The sequence below is a fragment of the Gavialis gangeticus genome, unplaced genomic scaffold (genome assembly GCF_001723915.1).
Source record: "Gavialis gangeticus isolate Ggan-Ray unplaced genomic scaffold, GavGan_comp1, whole genome shotgun sequence".
Lineage (NCBI taxonomy): Eukaryota > Metazoa > Chordata > Crocodylia > Gavialidae > Gavialis > Gavialis gangeticus.
The window spans coordinates 106,505,169-106,523,002 of NW_017729022.1; the positions used below are offsets into that span (position 1 = coordinate 106,505,169).

At 40.2% G+C, this 17,834-nt stretch overlaps 1 protein-coding gene and 1 long non-coding RNA gene across 4 annotated transcripts in view; one reads left to right on the plus strand and one right to left on the minus strand.

Moving 5' to 3' along the window:
• LOC109296516 overlaps positions 1-8,919 on the minus strand; it is a 23,707-nt gene extending 14,788 nt beyond the window's left edge. Inside the window, exons 1-2 of the long non-coding RNA XR_002096969.1 lie at positions 4,631-8,919; positions 837-840 (exon numbers count right to left, since the gene is read on the minus strand). This is a non-coding gene — a long non-coding RNA (uncharacterized LOC109296516). The remainder of the gene's footprint in view (positions 1-836; positions 841-4,630) is intronic.
• The window catches only part of FBLN1 (fibulin 1), a 149,347-nt gene that overhangs the window by 97,033 nt on the left and 34,480 nt on the right, over positions 1-17,834 (plus strand). For 2 of the 3 annotated variants that reach the window (XM_019515929.1, XM_019515932.1), the window contains 2 exons: positions 8,934-9,076; positions 11,663-11,794. In XM_019515929.1, the coding sequence (XP_019371474.1) occupies positions 8,934-9,076; positions 11,663-11,794 (275 nt within the window). Of the gene's footprint in view, positions 1-3,456; positions 3,910-8,933; positions 9,077-11,662; positions 11,795-17,834 lie in introns of those variants that run through there. The other variant, XM_019515931.1, reaches the window with a different exon arrangement.

The window sequence follows — 17,834 nt, forward strand, 5'->3', positions numbered from 1 at the left end:
CCCCCCCCCCCCAAAAAAAGAACAAAAGCTTAAACACAATATAAACATTTTCTTGACAACTACAGTTCGTAGGTTGAACCCCTTTAGAGAGACTTCACCCCAGCCCGGACCAGTCTGGGACTTGGGGCTCCACAGAGGGTTAGATCCAGGGTCCACACTGGAACGGTCTTACGACTGGAGTTTACCACACATTAGGAAGCTGCTTGTGGTTGGTGGTGTAGTTGTGGAGCAAGGGGCCCCTCCCTAACTGCTCCTAGAGAAGTGGTAGGACACCAATCTTTGCTCCAAACAGAGGTTGTGTGAGGGGGCAACTGTGGCTACAGTTGGCCCCAACTACACATCTTGGGTGGAGCCAAGGGCCATCAAAAGAAACAAAGGGGGAAAGCCAAGCCTACCTTCTGGGCCTGGGCTGCAGGTAGTCTGTTACACAGCTTCACTGGGAGCAGGTGGTTACAAACCTGAACTCCAGCCCAAAGCTGGTAAAGCCCCAACCCTTGCCAATTTAGCAGAATTAGAAACTCCTAGGTTTGAACCCTGTTAAAAAACTTCCATACACAATTCCTGACCAGCCAACCTAAGGACTCAATACCTTCTTCCCTGATATTAATTTTTTAAAACCTCAGAAAAGGGGAAAGAAAAGGAAGAGAGAAGAGTTCTCTGTTCAGCAGCTCATAGCAGCTTCTCTCCCCTCCAAACCAGCCTAGCTGATCTTACCTCCCTTAGCATGACATCATCTTAGCCTTGTCCAGTCAGGGGTGCCATGCTTCAATCTCTCTCAAGCAATCTGCTTGGAGAACCTTCTGCTCCCTCTGGCCAATTGGGCCACAGGATTTTACATTTCTTACCCAGATACAAGGCCCCAGCTTTCCACATGCAGAACATGTGGCCAGAACTACAGGGGCCATCTTGCCTGCATGGCCAGATCGTATGTTTTCTCCTTAAAGCAACGGACCAGAGGAGAAAAGTGGGGGATAGGGGGAAGGGGAGAAGGTAAATACATAAGCCCCCCCTTACACACAAAACAATACACAGCAGCCAAAGGCAAAAGGCATACACTCTGCCATACACAGCACAAGTGTGTGTGGGTGTTACACATGCATGAGCCAAGGACCGTCAGAGTATTGAAGCTGCATGCACTCAGAGCTCCAGGAACGGGCACAGTTATCTTGAATGCTGGCAAGCAAAAGAGCAGTGTTGCTTGCTTACAGAATTGTGATCCATATACAAAGGCCTATGATCCATGTAATGCAGATAGAGTTCTTCTGAACAGAAGAAACAGAACAGGTATTTGTGTTTCTTAACAAGTAATTAATGGTGTGTAGTATGAAGCAAGCCATGTTTCCAGTCCAGAACATTTGTAATGGGTAATAGCCTTTTAAAACAACAATTATTTTTCGTCACAAATAAATATTTTAGTTCTGATGAGTTCTGAAAACATGCATAGGACATGACTTGTGTTGATGGTAATGCACTGGTTTAACATACTTAAACAAGAGAAGTAGTAGTAAAACCTGGATATAATTTTCCTGTTGAGTTTAGCAAATCTTGTATAGTATACTTGATGCATGGCTCTATCGGAGATGGGCCTCGTGTGTGTGTGCATATATATAATATGAACCTGTAATGCTATGAAGATAATCCCCCAACCCTATAAGATGCTAATCAAGATCTGATATGTCATGTTGATAAACTATAATGTTTCCCATTCACTATGAACAATAATGCATTTACCTGTTTGTTTTACATTTAGAGAAGTAGCTTCTTTTATCTCAGTAGCAGAAAGAAAAGATAGTTTCCCTCTCTTGGGGGCTGATTTACCCCTGGTAGGACTAAGTCTATTGCCTATTTCCACCCCGATTGGCTCATGTTGTTATCCAGTGGAATTGATTGTGTGGTATGGAGACTAGAAAAACAGCAATCAGTAAGGTATCGAGAGAGAACCTGCTCTTTCTTTCTTATCAGCATACAGAAACCTCACTTGTCATCCCTTTGAGTGAGTCTCTAGGTGGGTACAGCAATTAATTTAGGGCATATGCTGTAAAAAAAATCCCTTTCCTCCTCCCAAAAACTCCAGGTTCTCTCATTTCTGAGAAGCTGGGTTCTGGCTTTCAGTGCCTGCTTAAACAGGAGGTACATAGTTCCTTGGTTGCACAGGTTGGCACTGATCACTGTGGCTAAAAACAATGTGCATTTGAGGCAGTTCTGACTGATAACAGTCAAAACCTCGTGCAAAAGAAGAACAGCAAAGCCCTTGACACATGTAGTTTGAAAGGCAATTAACTCAAATCAGCTACTCCTTTCCATTGAAAAAGTGTTAGGGTGAAAAGGGTGCAGGCAGAAGTGACAATTTTTGCCTGATATGGCTACAGAAATTAATTAATTGAGTCTGCTTTGAAGCAGTGGATCTCTAGCATATCACAGGACAAAAAAGTATATGTATAAATGCCCTTCTTTAAAAAAAAAAAAAAAAAAAAAGAGGCCATGATCCATGACGGTATGCACATTTCCAAGATTAACTAGCAAGTCTGATGCTCTTCAATTCAGCCTGGCTTAGAGAAACTGTTGCAAGATTAATGTTTTTTTTAAGGGGCTGGTATTCTGTTTAAAGCCAAATCTGTGGACTCAACCTTTTTAAGCTCCTGGCACCCCTCCCTAGCTTCTATGTGAATTGCATTGCACAACAATTCACTGACTAATTTATTTATTGTAGCACAACTCCTGAGGGGGATGGAAGGGAAGAAGTGAGTACTTAACTCCTCTCAGCAGCATCGGAGCTAGTCACAGACAAGCCTGTGCTTAGCTCCCTGTGGAGCGGGAGGGGAAAGTGGGAAGGGGGAGGAGCAAGCAGCAAGCTCATACAGGGATGAGCAGAAACAAATTTAAGTTTACCTCTGTGCACTAGAACCAGGCGGAGGCGAGCCTGCCCTTACCTCCTTGCACAGGGACAAGGTGAGGATGAGCGAGTACTTATACTCTTGCAGCCTGCTGCACCTTCAAAAGGAGCTTGTGGCTCACCTGTTGAGAACCAGTGCCTTATGCTCTGTTAAACTGGGCACCCCAAAATCATTAGTCACTTTAAGAAGTTCCTTTGTCTTAAGCAGGTACGAGACCACATATGAAAAATGGCAACAAAATGATAGCTAAAACTTCCCTACAGAGAACTCCAGTCAATTGCACACTAAATTATGGTAATGCTTCACCCATTGGTAAAATGTCAGTGGATGCAAGGCCAATGCTAGTGGAAAAGACAACCGTTTCCTAAGAGCACAAAACACTAATTGCAGGCGTAATTAAATAAATGTCTATTGAATTATGATTGAGTCAGCCATAATGGAGAATGGATACTGTATGAAAGTTGGCATATCTTTTCCCCAACCCCACTGCCCTTCTTTACTATCACGCTTGCTGAATGTACGCTAATCTTCCTCTTGTCTTGTGTTCTCACTTTTCTTGCAGTCGCTGTGAGCGCTTGTCTTGTAATGAAAATAAGGAGTGCCAGAGCCTGCCTTTGAGAATAACCTACTATCACCTCTCTTTTCCTACCAACATTCAAGTACCCACCGACATTTTCCGCATGGGCCCTTCCAATGCTGTCCCTGGGGATAAAATTCTGCTGTCCATCATCAGCGGGAACGAGGAGGGTTTTTTCACCACAAAAAAAGTGAACAACCACAGTGGTATTGTGGTCATGCAGCAGCAAATCACAGAGCCCAGAGACCTTCTTGTGACCATTCAAATGCAACTTTCCCGTCATGGAACTGTCAACACATTTATTGCCAAACTTTTTATCTTTGTCTCTCCACAGCTTTGATTCCTAACATGCAGGCAGCAGCAGCTATTTTTCCCCCTTCAGACAGTAGCTTTTTTCCTCTTTCAATTTTAATAAAGTTGTAATGCCAGTTCATCTATTGCATGCTGCACTTGCATTTTATTTATCATCATCACTATGGTTTTCCGCTTCTGTCCATCACTTAACATCTCAACTTGGGCAGGGTTTCTTGTGCATATTGTATATCACTATATAAATTGTGAACCTGATGTCCTATGACCCTTTATTGCTCCTTTGACATACACAGAGTTAAGGACATTACATATTTTTCATACCACTTCTGAAAACACACAAACTGATACATGTAGGCCCCATATTTCAAAAGTCAGTGGTGATATGGAGTAGGTCAATTTAGGGTGTTCAATGTGAGGCAACTGTAGAGTGTTTGACTGATCAGAAGGCAAATACTTAGAAACTTTCTGAAAATCAAAGTCCTCTCAAGTAGGAACTCAGAAACCCAAAGGTACTGAAGATCTCTAGTCACTGGTATAGTTTAGCATGGCTCCATTAAAACCAATTAATTTCTGCTGATTTATACCATAACTTGGCCCTCAATTTTAAAAGGTACAGAAGAGAATCCCCCAACTATAGTGTCTTCTAGAGTTATTTCATTCTCTTCCACTTGGAACTTGTGGTCAAATTAATGCTGGAAAATCAGTAAGGAATTAGCTCCATTTAGCTAATAGCAAATGATGAATTACTTGCTATTCAGGAATTATGTTCTGAAGTTTATCTATAGGAAAATAATGTTGGGTTCCATGTCAATTTTCTCTCCACAACTTCCAAATCAAGGCTGAAAACTTTATGAATATAAATAGAGATTTTTCTAATAACCCTAAAAGTTCACCTAAGTTTGAAGACAAAAAAAAACCTGGCTGCTTCTCATTCAGTGATGATGTTACAAGACTTCTATTATTGCATCAACTCTATTGTTGCAAGAGCCCAAAGAAAATCTAGTTTACTCTCTAATGCTTGTACATGTGGTGCTAACAGGACATTAAAGATTGGCGTGGGGTTATGATCCATATATATTTTTAATAGGCATTCTTCCTGGCACGGTCATAGCCTTACATATATTTATCCTTGATTGTTTGTGCCAGGAGTAAGCTGTTCTGCATGGTTTTAGAATAGATGTGTATACATCATATGTATTACCACGTAAATAGAGACACCAGATTCAGCATCAACATAAGAACTTATGGTCTTTGAAACCAAGATCACAAGGCCTCAACTGCTTGAGTCCAAGGATTGATTCCTCCTAGCTGTACACTTCAGATTCTTATCCTCAACATGAGCAAATGACTTCACTGGGATATAATCATAACAGCTAGCCAGTATGTTGCATGATTTCATAGGCAAAGTTAATCCCAAATGGTTGACAGGACTTCAAGTCCCAGCAGTGGTGCCAATTTGTAATGACCTTGATAGCTCCTCCTTGTGAAGAAACAGGAGTCTATCAGTGTGGGTACAATCAAAATGTTAAATACTGAAAACAGAAACCCATATCATGGGCTCAAGGAGTTTCTTATCCCATTGATAAGGTAGGCCTGTGGATGCCCAAAATGTAGCTGTAGGCTCATTATACAGGTCTCTGGGGCCACAATCAATTTAGATAGCCAAAAACTAAATTAAGTTTTTCAGCATTACTATGCAGTTACTTGGCAGAAAAAGAATGGAGGGCCAGAACTGAAGTCTTAGAAGATGCTACAATATACTGCCATTTTATTGTGTGTCTTTAACAAGCAATGCAAGAATTCAGAGCCCGGACTGTGTCATATTTGATGCACACTGCAGATTACTTGGAACTTCTAAATTCATATAATGATATGGCATTCTGGATGCTCCTGGTTCTTTCCAGATGAGAATGAAACCAAGGTTTCTGGCCAGAGGATCTGACTAATTAAATTAAGCTGTAAACAGAAATGGCAAAAGAACTTGAGTGGAAAGAGGAAAGCATTATTTATAAAGTATTCTGAGAAATAAAGTTCTTTCTTTCTTCTTCTGCTTCCTCTTCCCCTTTTTAAATGGAACAGGCATGAAGCAAATAGCAGACTGCATGAAGGCAGAGATTAGTGTTTAGAAAGCAAACTGAAAGGGAGAAAAAGATTCTCAGAAGGAAACGTTTTGGCACAGAGGAAGGAACCTGCTCCAAATGTAGCAACCATATGGATGGAGGTAAATGTGAGAGGAGAGCACATTAAATATTTAGGAAAATAGTCAGAAGAACACAGGATTGGGTAAAAAAATGATTCGAAATGTAAAGCACAGAACATAGAGGAGTGTGCAGTTTTGGAGGTGAGGAGAAAGAGTAGAAGGTAGGTGCAGAAGTAAATGGGTTGCTCTTGAGAGATGAGGGCCTGAGGACAGGGGTTTTGTGGTTCAGAACAAGAAAGTGATGTCAGATGCTGCATTCTGAAAATACCATAGCAATTGACAGGTATTGAAATACAGGAGGTCAGAGGAGGAAAAGTTAGGGAGGCCAAAGTGAAGGAACCAGATTTTTAGCCTAGGGACAGAAAAGAATGGTAAGAATCTGCATGAATGATGAGAAAGATGAAGGTAAGACAGAATGACACTGGAATTGGAAGTCTGCCAAAAAAAAGTCATAAGGTGCAGAGACTGGAAAGAAATTTGATATAAAGCCTCTGATGTGAAATTGCTAATAATCATGAAGATTATGTTGCTTTTGTAAACATGTAACCTAATTGCTGGCTGAATGTTTATCCTTGTTGGTTCAAGAGTAAAGCTAGAACTAAGGGCTTTATGTAGGACTCCAGCTTTGACAAATTATGATTTCTTGCATTGGGATTTATTGTATAAAATACATCTAAATACACAGTGGGGAGAAGGGAGAATTTCAGGAAAATCAGTATTGATCTGACAGTACTCCTGTTAATATCAAAGGGAAAGCTTCCACTGATGCTAATGAGATCAGTCCGGCCAATGTTTCATGCTTTTGAAATTCCAACACCAGGTGTCTCTGTGTGCGTGCTGGATAATGTTGAATAGAACATTAAAATGTGCAACCCTGTGTTATAGGCATTGTGCTGGCATAAGTTTTGGAGGGTTGCATTTAAGTAAGGAAGCTGCCAAATGAGTTAGGTCATTCCTGTAAGCATCAGTAAAATGTCTAGATCAAGCATTTGTAGTCAGCACTGTAGTGCTAATATTGTATGAAGAAAGATATTAGAAATATTTCATAAACCTAAAGATTGTTGCTGGAAGTAAAACCAGGCTGACATAGTTACTTTGATTCCAGCTGTGGAGGTTCGCATGGGAGAAGACTGCACATCTGTGTGTAGGCTCTTGCATGCATTACTGTGTACTAATTTATTTTCTTTATTATTGTCTTAAATTCCTGTATACTTGGTCATTTGGCATGGATTACTACAGTCTGTGTTTTGTCTCAGTCCTTTTCTACTTACTTCATTCCTGAAATGGGCTGATTTAGATTGGGATCTGAGTACACCTATACACATGCTCCAACATGTTCTGATTAGAATATGTTCTAATACAATCAGAATGCTCCAGCATGCTGCAGCATCTTGTGTATTCAGCTCCCTTTCTTCTACTCTGCAGAGAAGCTAAATCGTGGAAAAGACAAGGGTGTAGGATTTGTCGTACTGGATCAGCTCACTGCTGCATCCAGTTTAGAAATACCACACAGCAAAATGGGTGGCATCGGACGTTCTAGCAGAAGGCACTTACACTCCCCTTCTACCCCATAACTCATCTTGGAAATTACTTAGTGTAGTATTTAGGGAGAAGGCGGGAACACTCCTATAGTGATGGTCTGAAATCCTAAGACATGAACCTTAAATTAAAAATAATGAGTCAGATCTTCAGTTGTAATTTAGCTTTGTTTTATTTAATTCATATGGGCTATATCCAGCTACATGTGTTGAGTTCAGTATCTTCAATAATGATTTATGTTTTTCTTTCATGCACACTTTATTATACACACAATTATTATGTACAGATTTGTTTGCTTGAGCAATTATAAAAATGTTACTGGTTTTTTAAGAGCTACGATATCTATTTTGAGTTTCATGTTGAAAAAATATGATTTCCAGGTATGAGCTTTGCCATCATATTTGAAAGCAATAGGAATACGTTTTTTTTTTCCCTAGAGATAGTCAACAGACTAAAGCTTCAGTTTTTACTTCTACTCTTCTATGTGATGTTTTCTCTCAGTCTTGCTTACTCTGACTAAGAAATATGAGACTGTAACCAACTTCTTTTTCTGCTTGAAAACGTGGAGAAATGGTCGGGTCAAAGTTGATCTCACTTGCAAGACTTAGTGACATTTCAAGTTCCAACAGTCCTTTCATCTTCAGGGAACACAGACCAGGCATTGTATGACATTCTTGAAATCTAAGCGACTCTTAATTCAATCTAGTTATACAAGAGTGAGAAGTTGTACTTTAATATCAAAGAGGCTTGGAATGAGGGAGAAGCAGCAAGTTGAGACAGAATATGAGATGACTCTAAATCCCCAAAATTAAAATAAAACCTTTGAGATTTGAAACGATTTGGTTAACTTTGTTCCCTGGTTTACACTCTACTTTGTTTCCTCAGATTAGAGAAAGATACAGAAAAGGCTTGACAGAGGGCTTTTTTGGCTCTTGCTGTACAAAAGATCATATGGAGTAACAGGCCCCATGATGTTTCCTGCCAGATTTCTAGACCAGATAAATGTGTCTATGTTTTGGATGAATGTCCAATACTAAATTGAACATTGAATGCTGGATTTGAATCTTATGTAAATCAGCATGGTTCCACTGAAGTCAGTGAAGCCAGGCTGATTTCACCAGCTTGTGTTTGGAAAACTACTTTTCATGGGTATCTTGTACATCATCAGTTTTCTCTCATTGCTACATATATGTCCTGAGGTTTAGAGATGTATATAGTTGAGGATTTTTTGACTGTAGCTCTCAGCCAAACTAAATGATCCTATAATACTCTCATTCTAATTATTATTGGTTGGTTAAAAATTTGAAGTAAAGAGTGAATACTTGGAATCACTGTAGCTTTTAATTCCCTATCTTACAAAACAAAGTAATTCACTTTCAAGGTAAATATTTCTCTCTCTCATTTCTCTTAGATACAGACTTGAAAAGACTGATACTATTCGCTGCATCAAGTCTTGCCGACCAAACGATGTCAACTGTGTTCTGGATCCAGTCCACACAATTTCTCACACTGTCATTTCGCTACCTACATTCAGAGAATTCACAAGACCTGAAGGTTAGTGGTTAGTTCTTCCTTCTATTTAATAGTCTACAATGTTTTAAAAAATGAATTGGAAATGGAAATCACTGCTTAAAGCCAGAATCAGTAAAATACTTGCACAGTCCCAAATTATAGCATTGCATTTATTTAATTAAAACCCTCTGTACTCAGAAGTTTATAACTTTGTGGGGTAAGAGTCAGTTGTAGCTGTAATTCACCCAGGTCTCCAGCCTAGAAAAGGAATTAGTCTAGAGTTCTCATTTACATTCAGATCTCTCTATATTGTTCAAATAGTATAAAATGGGAATGGGGTTAATATAAATTAGACCTTTGGGGATTTTTGTTTCGTTTTGGTCTGAGGGTTTGTTTATTTGTTTTGGGGGGAAGGGGTTGTTTGTATGTTTATTTTGATTTCAAAAAAAGGTTTGAAAGGTTTTTTTCAGATGAAAGAGAGAAGTCACCACTTTTCACAGGTAAAAGTTATCAAAATCAACAGTCAGCTCCTATTGAATTTGACCGGGCCAACATTCATTCTGTTTTAAAGATGAAAATTAATAGGCACTTTTTCAGTCAGTTTTGACCAATTGGAAAAATGGTTACATACCTTTCATATTTAAATACTAAATTAACTAATAGAAACTGTAAAGGGTTGATAGGAATTATAGAAATTTTCATTTTAGATTTTCAAAAGCACCTAAGTGCATGAGGAGTACAAAAAATCTTTGAAAGTTAATAGGATTTATGCTCCCAAATCAGATGGCTCACTTTGAAAATCCTGCCCTTTGTCTCCAAGTTACTGACTCAAATTCAATGTCAGGCAGTAGTGGTTAAATCTTGTTATTGTCTCGTTGTTTGGTTAACAACATGAAATGAATTGTTGGTCTTTGTATGGTTAAAATATTCTACATCATAAAAATCAGCACCGCATGGATCCACCCTTGCATTTTGTCATAGACAAGACGTAGAGCAGGCCCTGTCCACTGTTGTCATCTTTTGGTAGGGCAATATAAAGAGGCTTTACTGCTTAAGTTGTGCACCTGTGGACTGCTAGTCCTGCACCTTTTGGCTGCTCGTACATGCCACGAGTTTAGTTCAGTTTAGTTCTCCCTAAATTGAAACAGTGGGCTTTTAAAAGCACCACTTCAATTAAGGGAGAATTATACTGAACTCTAAACCCCCATGGCATGTATACAAGGGTGGGAGCTCGATCCTTACCTGCCTCTTCAGCAGTGGGGGGAAAGGGATAAGCTGTCCCTGAACCGTGTGGGGGCCCCCAAGATGGCATACTCCCATTGGCACCCAGCCCGGGTGGTCCCGGGGGCTCCACAGCCATGGAAGGAAGCATTGGGTCCCCTGCAGTTCTGGAGCAAAGTAGGCCCCCACACAGCTCAGGCAGGCAAGCAGGCTCTGGGGAGGAAAAAAAGATCAGGCTTGCTGTTTTTTAAAATGTTTTTTCTTCCGTGGAGCCTGCCTGCACAGGCTGCCACTGAGTCCCACAGCCCCTGAGCTGCGCAGGGCCTGCCAAGCCCGAGGCACATCAGCTTCCAGCACCCCATGCACTGTTGCATTTTGTTAGGTAGCAAACTAAAACATGTTTGGAGGTGTTTTATCTTGCTACTTACCAAAGTCATTTAAAGTGGAATATGCCACCAAACATGCAAACAGCAATGCCATTGAAGTGGTGCAAAAGGGCATTTAAGCCACTTTAAAGGCCACTTTTGTAGCATGTATAAAGGCCCTACATGAACATTACTTTCACTTTTGACACAGAACTTGTACTTGAGGCCAAATATTATTCTTTGACCTTTGTACACAGCTTCTGCTGACTTCACTCAAAACTGCCTGCACACTGATGAATGAAATTTTGCTCATGTGCAGGGTGAGCATTAAATAATGCTTTCAGATCTGGATGTAAAACCTTGGCTTTCATCTGCATAAGGCACATGAAGATTTCTCCTTTACCTCCTATCTGATGTGATTCTTTTCCAAAGGGCTATTTGTCTCAGTAGAAGACTTGTACTTAGTTGCTAGTTTCCTGTTAGGTTTCCATAGCATATTTAATCGTTGTTGGAGATCCTTGTAGTGCCATGGCAAGTTTTATCATCTGTTTTCAAAACCCCTATTGACTGATGTAAAAGAAGGCCCAGAGTCTTCTGGGATTCCTCACAGTCGTTCTCCAAGAGATTTTAGAATAGATTCATCTGTAATAAATATACTCAACCCTGAGTTGAAGGAAAAGCTCATGGTTCCCTTTAGTCACTATGCTCCAGTGGTGATAGATACTTTAAGTGGTCTGGTCAGGCTTCAAAAGACTTCATGCCCTTGACTGCAGGGCTTGTAAAAATGGTGCCTTAGGATAGGAAAAGAAGAAGAAACAGCAGAATCTGGATGAACTCCATAAGCCCTCACCAAAAAATGTTGCTGTATCCATTCAAAAAGGAAGAAGAACAAAATAAACATTTTAACTAATTTTCAAATAAAACAATCTTTTGTTCTACACAATTAAAATTGAGAACTTATAGATACTTGTCTTGATCATATTATAGTGATGTCAAAGTTGCTGTCATTGCCCTGTAATAAAATTTGTGCTGCTTTTCTCAGAGATTATTTTTCTCCGTGCCATTACACCTGCATATCCAGCCAACCAGGCAGATATCATATTTGACATAACAGAAGGAAATCTGAGGGACTCTTTTGACATCATCAAACGCTATATGGATGGCATGACAGTGGGTGAGTAAAGTATTTTTTGTCCACCGTATGAATTAGAACATGTTGCTTTTCTGTCATCTGTATAAGAAGATCAAGGTCCAAAGCAGTATGGGAATGTATCTCAGGATGAAGTTGAATAGCTGCACTTGAGGTACATTCCTCCTCCAGTGGGAGGATTTTTATTATAAGGATGATGTTTAATATATTTAGTCTGATCTGATGCTGACTTGGAGAGCAGACAGGTCTTACCCTAAATGTAGAAGGCCCTTTAAAATAGCTTGAGAAATTGGCCAAGTTATTCATGTAAATTGTCTCATCTTTAAGAATATGTTTTCCCCATTATAGTATGAATGATTAAAAACACAAAACCCAGGTTCTGTCAGCATGCTAGATTTTAATGGTAAAAATTTCCCAGCGCTTAATATTTTTTCCTTGCAATAATTTTTGATAAATTGTAATTTGTGTTCCAAGATAATTCACCAGTGCTGTAACTTTGAACACAGATTGACCATTTATGAAGGATATGATTATTTTTAGTTTCATAAATGCAAAATAGGTAGGCAGAGATTAAATGTTGGTCTGACTAGTAATATGCAGCTTTCTGTCTAGGTTCTATTACCTCAACTGGTTTAAGTGAATGCCTGCATGTATGTAGTGTTGCTTTTGGGTTGGTATAAGAAGGGTACACAGAATCATTTAATTTAAAGGAATTAATACAATGAACATGCAGGAACTCATAGGATCCATTCATGCCTTGATGCATGAGATTTGATTAGCTCTATTTTACAATTTATTTATTTATGAAAACATATTGCTCTTTTAGTGTTTGTGGGCCAGATTCTGCTTGTAGACTGTGAGTAAAATCCTTTCTAGAACTCTGTGCATATTGAAATCCTGGAATGGGTCTTTTGAGTCAAATTAAGAACCACACTTAGCATGGTCTGTAGGTGGCACTGTTGCACTACAGAAACCTGAAGAGGCTCCCTTAATCTTAGATCACTGCAGAAAAACAAGCAGTTAAGATTGCATCTCAGGGCCTTGTTACACTGTAATTTTGGGCAGCTCTTGGAGCTCTTAACCCTTGGATTGTCTGCACATTTACACCTTAAAATGGTTTTAAGCACTTGTTACGTGGCTCAAAGTTACACCACTCCAGGGCAGGATTACCTCTGATCTGCACAACCCAGCTCCTGTTTCATTAAGGTCTGGCCACTCTCCACAGATGTACTGCCCAAGTTGAAGTCCTCCAATATCCCAGGATCTCTCTCGAATTTCCACCCATAGAACAGGATAGAAGACTGTCCTGGCTCATCAGCTTTGTAGTGGGAACTTACAGCTACAGCTCCTTCTTCTGTCTCTACTTACCAGGCCTCTAATGGAAAGCCCCAGCTGTTCAAATGGGGGAGAGTCAGAGAAGGTTTCTAGACTAAAGGTGTGACTGTTCCAAACTCCAAGTTAGCACTAACACCAATCAACATTGCGGCTCACACTGTAAGGTATAACAAGGTCCTTAGTCCTTATCAAAAAGAAAAAGACAACCAAATGCAGATTGCCTGTTAAGATTACAGCTTTCAGGAATTGTTTTGATTATTTAAAAATTTTAATTAAAAAAAAAAAAAGAATATAAACAGACCACTCTGGAGCTATAGGTGGAGGTGGCTGTGGAAGGAGTAGGCACACAAGATATTGAGATTAGCATTATTAGCAGAGTAATGTGGACTGGAAAATGATACAATAAATTACTAAGTCAGTAATGTCAGGGAAATCAGGAAGGCAATGACATGAAACCTGAATTAGATGCCATGGAGAAGAAGCCAATGGAGGGATTGAGAGGGTGAGAATTGGAGGAGGAGAGGGTAATACATGGTCTGTCAACAGGCCAGGAAGATGATTGTGGTGCCAGTGTTTTACCTAAATGGAATGACAGTTAATATGGGTATAAGAGAGTTAGGCAATAGGGGTGTGCGAAGCAGGCCCTATTTGATTTGGATTCGGATTTGGCCCGAACCAGGGACAGTGATTTGATTTGTTGATTCAGATCACTGTACCTGATTTGATTCAGCCAAATCTGAATCTGAAGATTCGATGCTGATTCAGAGAATCAGTGATTTGGACATAGACATAGCTTTAAAAGTTTTTTCTACATACCTTGAGGTACCAGCATGGCTTGTGAATGCTGCAATGCTGGGGTGGATGAAGCATCCCACAGGAGTGCTGGCTGGCCCGCCACGTGCTTGGTGGCTAACCCGGAAGTGGGCCAGAAGTACTTCCGGCCCATTTCCGGGTCCACTGGGGATCATGCCGGGTGGCCCCCCCAGGTGCCCCCCCCAGACCCAGAAGGCACCAGTGGCTGAGCGGGGGGGGGGGGCCTGCGCACTCCCCAGTGGACCCAGAAGTGCTTCTGGTCCACTTCCGGGTCTGCTGCCAAGCACGCTGGGGAGCCCCCTGCACTCCTGTGGGACACTCCATGTGCCACAGCCTCGCAGCATCCACAAGCTGCCTGCTACTTACAGGTATGTAGAAAATACATTTAAAGCTGTGTCTATGTCCGAATCGCCGAATCTTTCTGAATCTCTCCGAATCTATTTGGAGGGTTTCAGTTTGATTTAGGAAGATTAAAGGGTCCTCTGGTTTGATTTGGATTTGGAGATTTGGCCACCAAATTGGGCCAAATCTCCTCTGAATCAAATCGGGGACCAAAGTTTCACACCGCCCTGTTAGGCAACTACAATATTCAGAGTGTAGATTGGGGTGGGCAAAATGTGGCCCACTGGGCCATTCTATCTGGCCTGTGAGGATCCTAAAAAATTTAGAAAATTAATATTTAGTTTCCCCTAGCTGCCTGTCATGCGGCCCTTGATTGCTTGCCAAAACTCAGTAAGCAGCCCTCCACCCGAAATAATAGACTGCCCCTGATGTAGATGATGTGGGCTTGCCTGAGAACTTATCTAGCATAAATAGAATAGAAAGACTATTCAAAATGTTGTGTAGAGGAAGTGGTGAAATATGGATTGCTTTTTGGCTTGTGTTTAGATCCCGAAGTCACAGAAAAGTCTGGGGAAGAATGATAATGAGTTTGAATTCAGCAGTAACAGAATAGTAGGGAATGAAGAGGGATTTGGAGAATGAGTTGGTTGTTCACCCATTGTGAATTTGAGTTGATGGTAAGACTTCCAGGAGGAGAACTGAGTGAAGCTGATGATAGTGTAGGATTGGATGAAGGAAGACCAATCAGGTAGTAGGCTTTGTGATGTCAGCGTAGAGATGTACAAGCGGGTGATGATGGCTGGGGGGAGGATGTAGAGACAGACCAAAAAAGAAGAGACTAGAAAAGAAAGCACTGTGTGGTGGACCTGCCAAAGGAAAATGTAAAGAGAAGAGCAGGATGCACTAAGACGGACAATGAAGGAATAGCCAGAAAGGTAGTGGGAGCTGAGGAAGAGACAGCAGAGAAGCCGAAGAGGTGAATTTGGAGTGTAGGCTCTGAAAACTGGCTGGGAGGAAGCAATCTATGCATGTGAAGAGCTGGTTCAAGTAGGGTGGAAAGGAAAGAAGCCAGAGTGATGGGGCAGATTCCTAGGTATGTATCAACTTTCATACTAGTAGCAGAAAGAGAGTATCATACAGGTAGTTGCTTCCAATACTATTACTCCTATTCATGTTTGAAGAGTAAACCAAGGACTATACTTTTCCTGTTTCAGAAAGTATTGTAACGTCCCTGCTGCCAGACATGGTTACCACTTCAGCCTTGTACAGAATCTACAAGATATTTCTAATGACTCTACCTCATTTCTGAAGCTGGGGAAGGAGGAAACAGAAGCTTACACCCAGCTTGTTATTTTAGAAACCTTTTATAGATTTTTTGCTGCATACCTGTTTAGCTAGCTGTCAGTTAAAAATGAAGAATGCATTTTCAACCTGGAAAAAATGTTCTATTAATGCTGAAGGAATTATCTGACACTATAAAGGTTTTTTCCTTGGTTCTGCATTCATTTTCTTAGGTAAATTTCAGGTTTTTTAAAAAGTTCTCAATGCAGTTTAGTATTATTGTTTGACTTTTATCTTTATGATCAGATTTGATGCAGGACTAAGTTTATTCTTGAATTTCAAATACAAATGTTACTTCTGTGAGCAATAGTTTTCTTGAAATAAATACATCTACAGAATTTGAACTGGGTAGATTAAAAAGTTATTTTTAGAGGATATCTAGTTGGTGTTTGAACACACAAATTTCAATTAGCATTTTTATAGTGGGATACTAACTAGCTGTGATTGTACAAATGTGTGGTTTGCCTAGGACACCAACTATAAGCCTATAGGCTAATATAATGCATTACTATATAATATTTTTAAGTTGTGCAACCATATACCACTAGAAAAACATTTAAAGGATTTGATCTTTGGTCTGACATGTAGAGCCAGAAGTATCATTTTCAATGCAATTACATGCCTTATTGTGTGTTAATGCTTGATTAGTCCAGCAGATAGAATACCATGGTATTTGTAAGATGAGTGCCTCTTTTGCACAAACAAAAGGTATAATTCTCCTCTCACATCAGTTCTGTTGCAATTGTAGTTCCATTAACCTGAGCGGTATCATTCCTTATATATAGCAATATCCATACCTTGTCTTTATACTATATTTCAGGGTGTGAATCTTCAACTGTTCCTTAGTGACCTTGCACTGGCTTTTTGGATGTTACTAAACTCTGTCCATCCTGGTGTCATGAATGATATTACAGTATCATTATTAACTGAATTTCAGAGGGAAAAAGCAGATAGAGTTTTTAAAAAGGGTCAAAACCTCAACAAAACAAGTTGCGTAAAATTGTGTTGGTTATTCAGGTTGTAGACGTATTGGTCTAGAGGAAAAGATGATCAGGACTCTTAAGTAGAGATCATAACTTTTATTAGACCAATAAGATTTTTACAAAAAAAATTTCTTTAATTGCAAGCTTTCAGACACAAACACACTTCATTGGGCATTGGAGAAAAGATTGTAAAAGTTCTCCTGGGCAGAAGTGAAAGTTCATATTTCAGAGGATTTCACAGAGGAGTCAATAGGTGGAAAACTCTGGGCAGTCAGTTCATAGCTGATAAAATTGTGTATGCATGTGATATACTGTACTGGGTTTTGGGACTACCCTTCCTTAACAGGCTTCTGGTTCTGTGGGTCATGTATAATCTGTATATCTCAAACTTGTGGTAGTAACTTTTTATAGTCTGTCACCCCATCCTGTGTGTAGGATACAGCTAAATTCTCTGTGGATTGGGTCACAGGCCTATAATGGAGGAGGCCTGGGATGCAGGGTGAATTTTGAAACAAGATCTATTCTGAGACCCCAAACAAGTTACTTTATCTTTTTCTGTGCTTCTGTTTCTCACTTGTCTTTTGTCTCTTGTCTTTCTGCCTTTGGGCCAGGGACTACCTCTTACTATGTGTCTGTGTCCAGTGCCTAGCACAATGGGGTCCCATATTAATGTAGGGTACTTGGCACTACTGCACTAATGCAAATAGTAATAACCTTCCTCAAGCTCCTTTTCTTTGATAAAAGTGGGCATCTATACATGTGCTCTGGGGTGGAGGTGGGGGTACTTTAATTACAGGGGTTTTCAGAGCCGTTCTAATTAAAGCGCCTCTAGCATCGTGTGTAATTAGCATGTGTCATAGCAGAGCTCTGTCACGTGTAAGGTGCCCACTGAGCCCACGTATAAGCATGTTCATGGAAGAAAGTTTGGCCAGTAGCAGCAGGGGATGATTTGGTGTACACTGACCCTTTTCCTTGTGAAAAGTCCGTCAGACAAAAAGTTCATAATAAGCATTTTCCATCGTGACTACAGTGTTACCAGCCTGATGTGATAATGATGCAGTGCAATACAAAACTTCAATAGTCCAGCCACATATAACAAGCATACAAAACTATGGAGAATCCAGTATAAAGGAAAGACCCTGTCTCTTTCGGCTTCTCTGTTCTTCTGTTTTTGCTTATTTCCATCCAGGTTCACTCCTTTCACAGGAACAATCCCCTAGGCAGAGTCTTTATATATATATATATATATA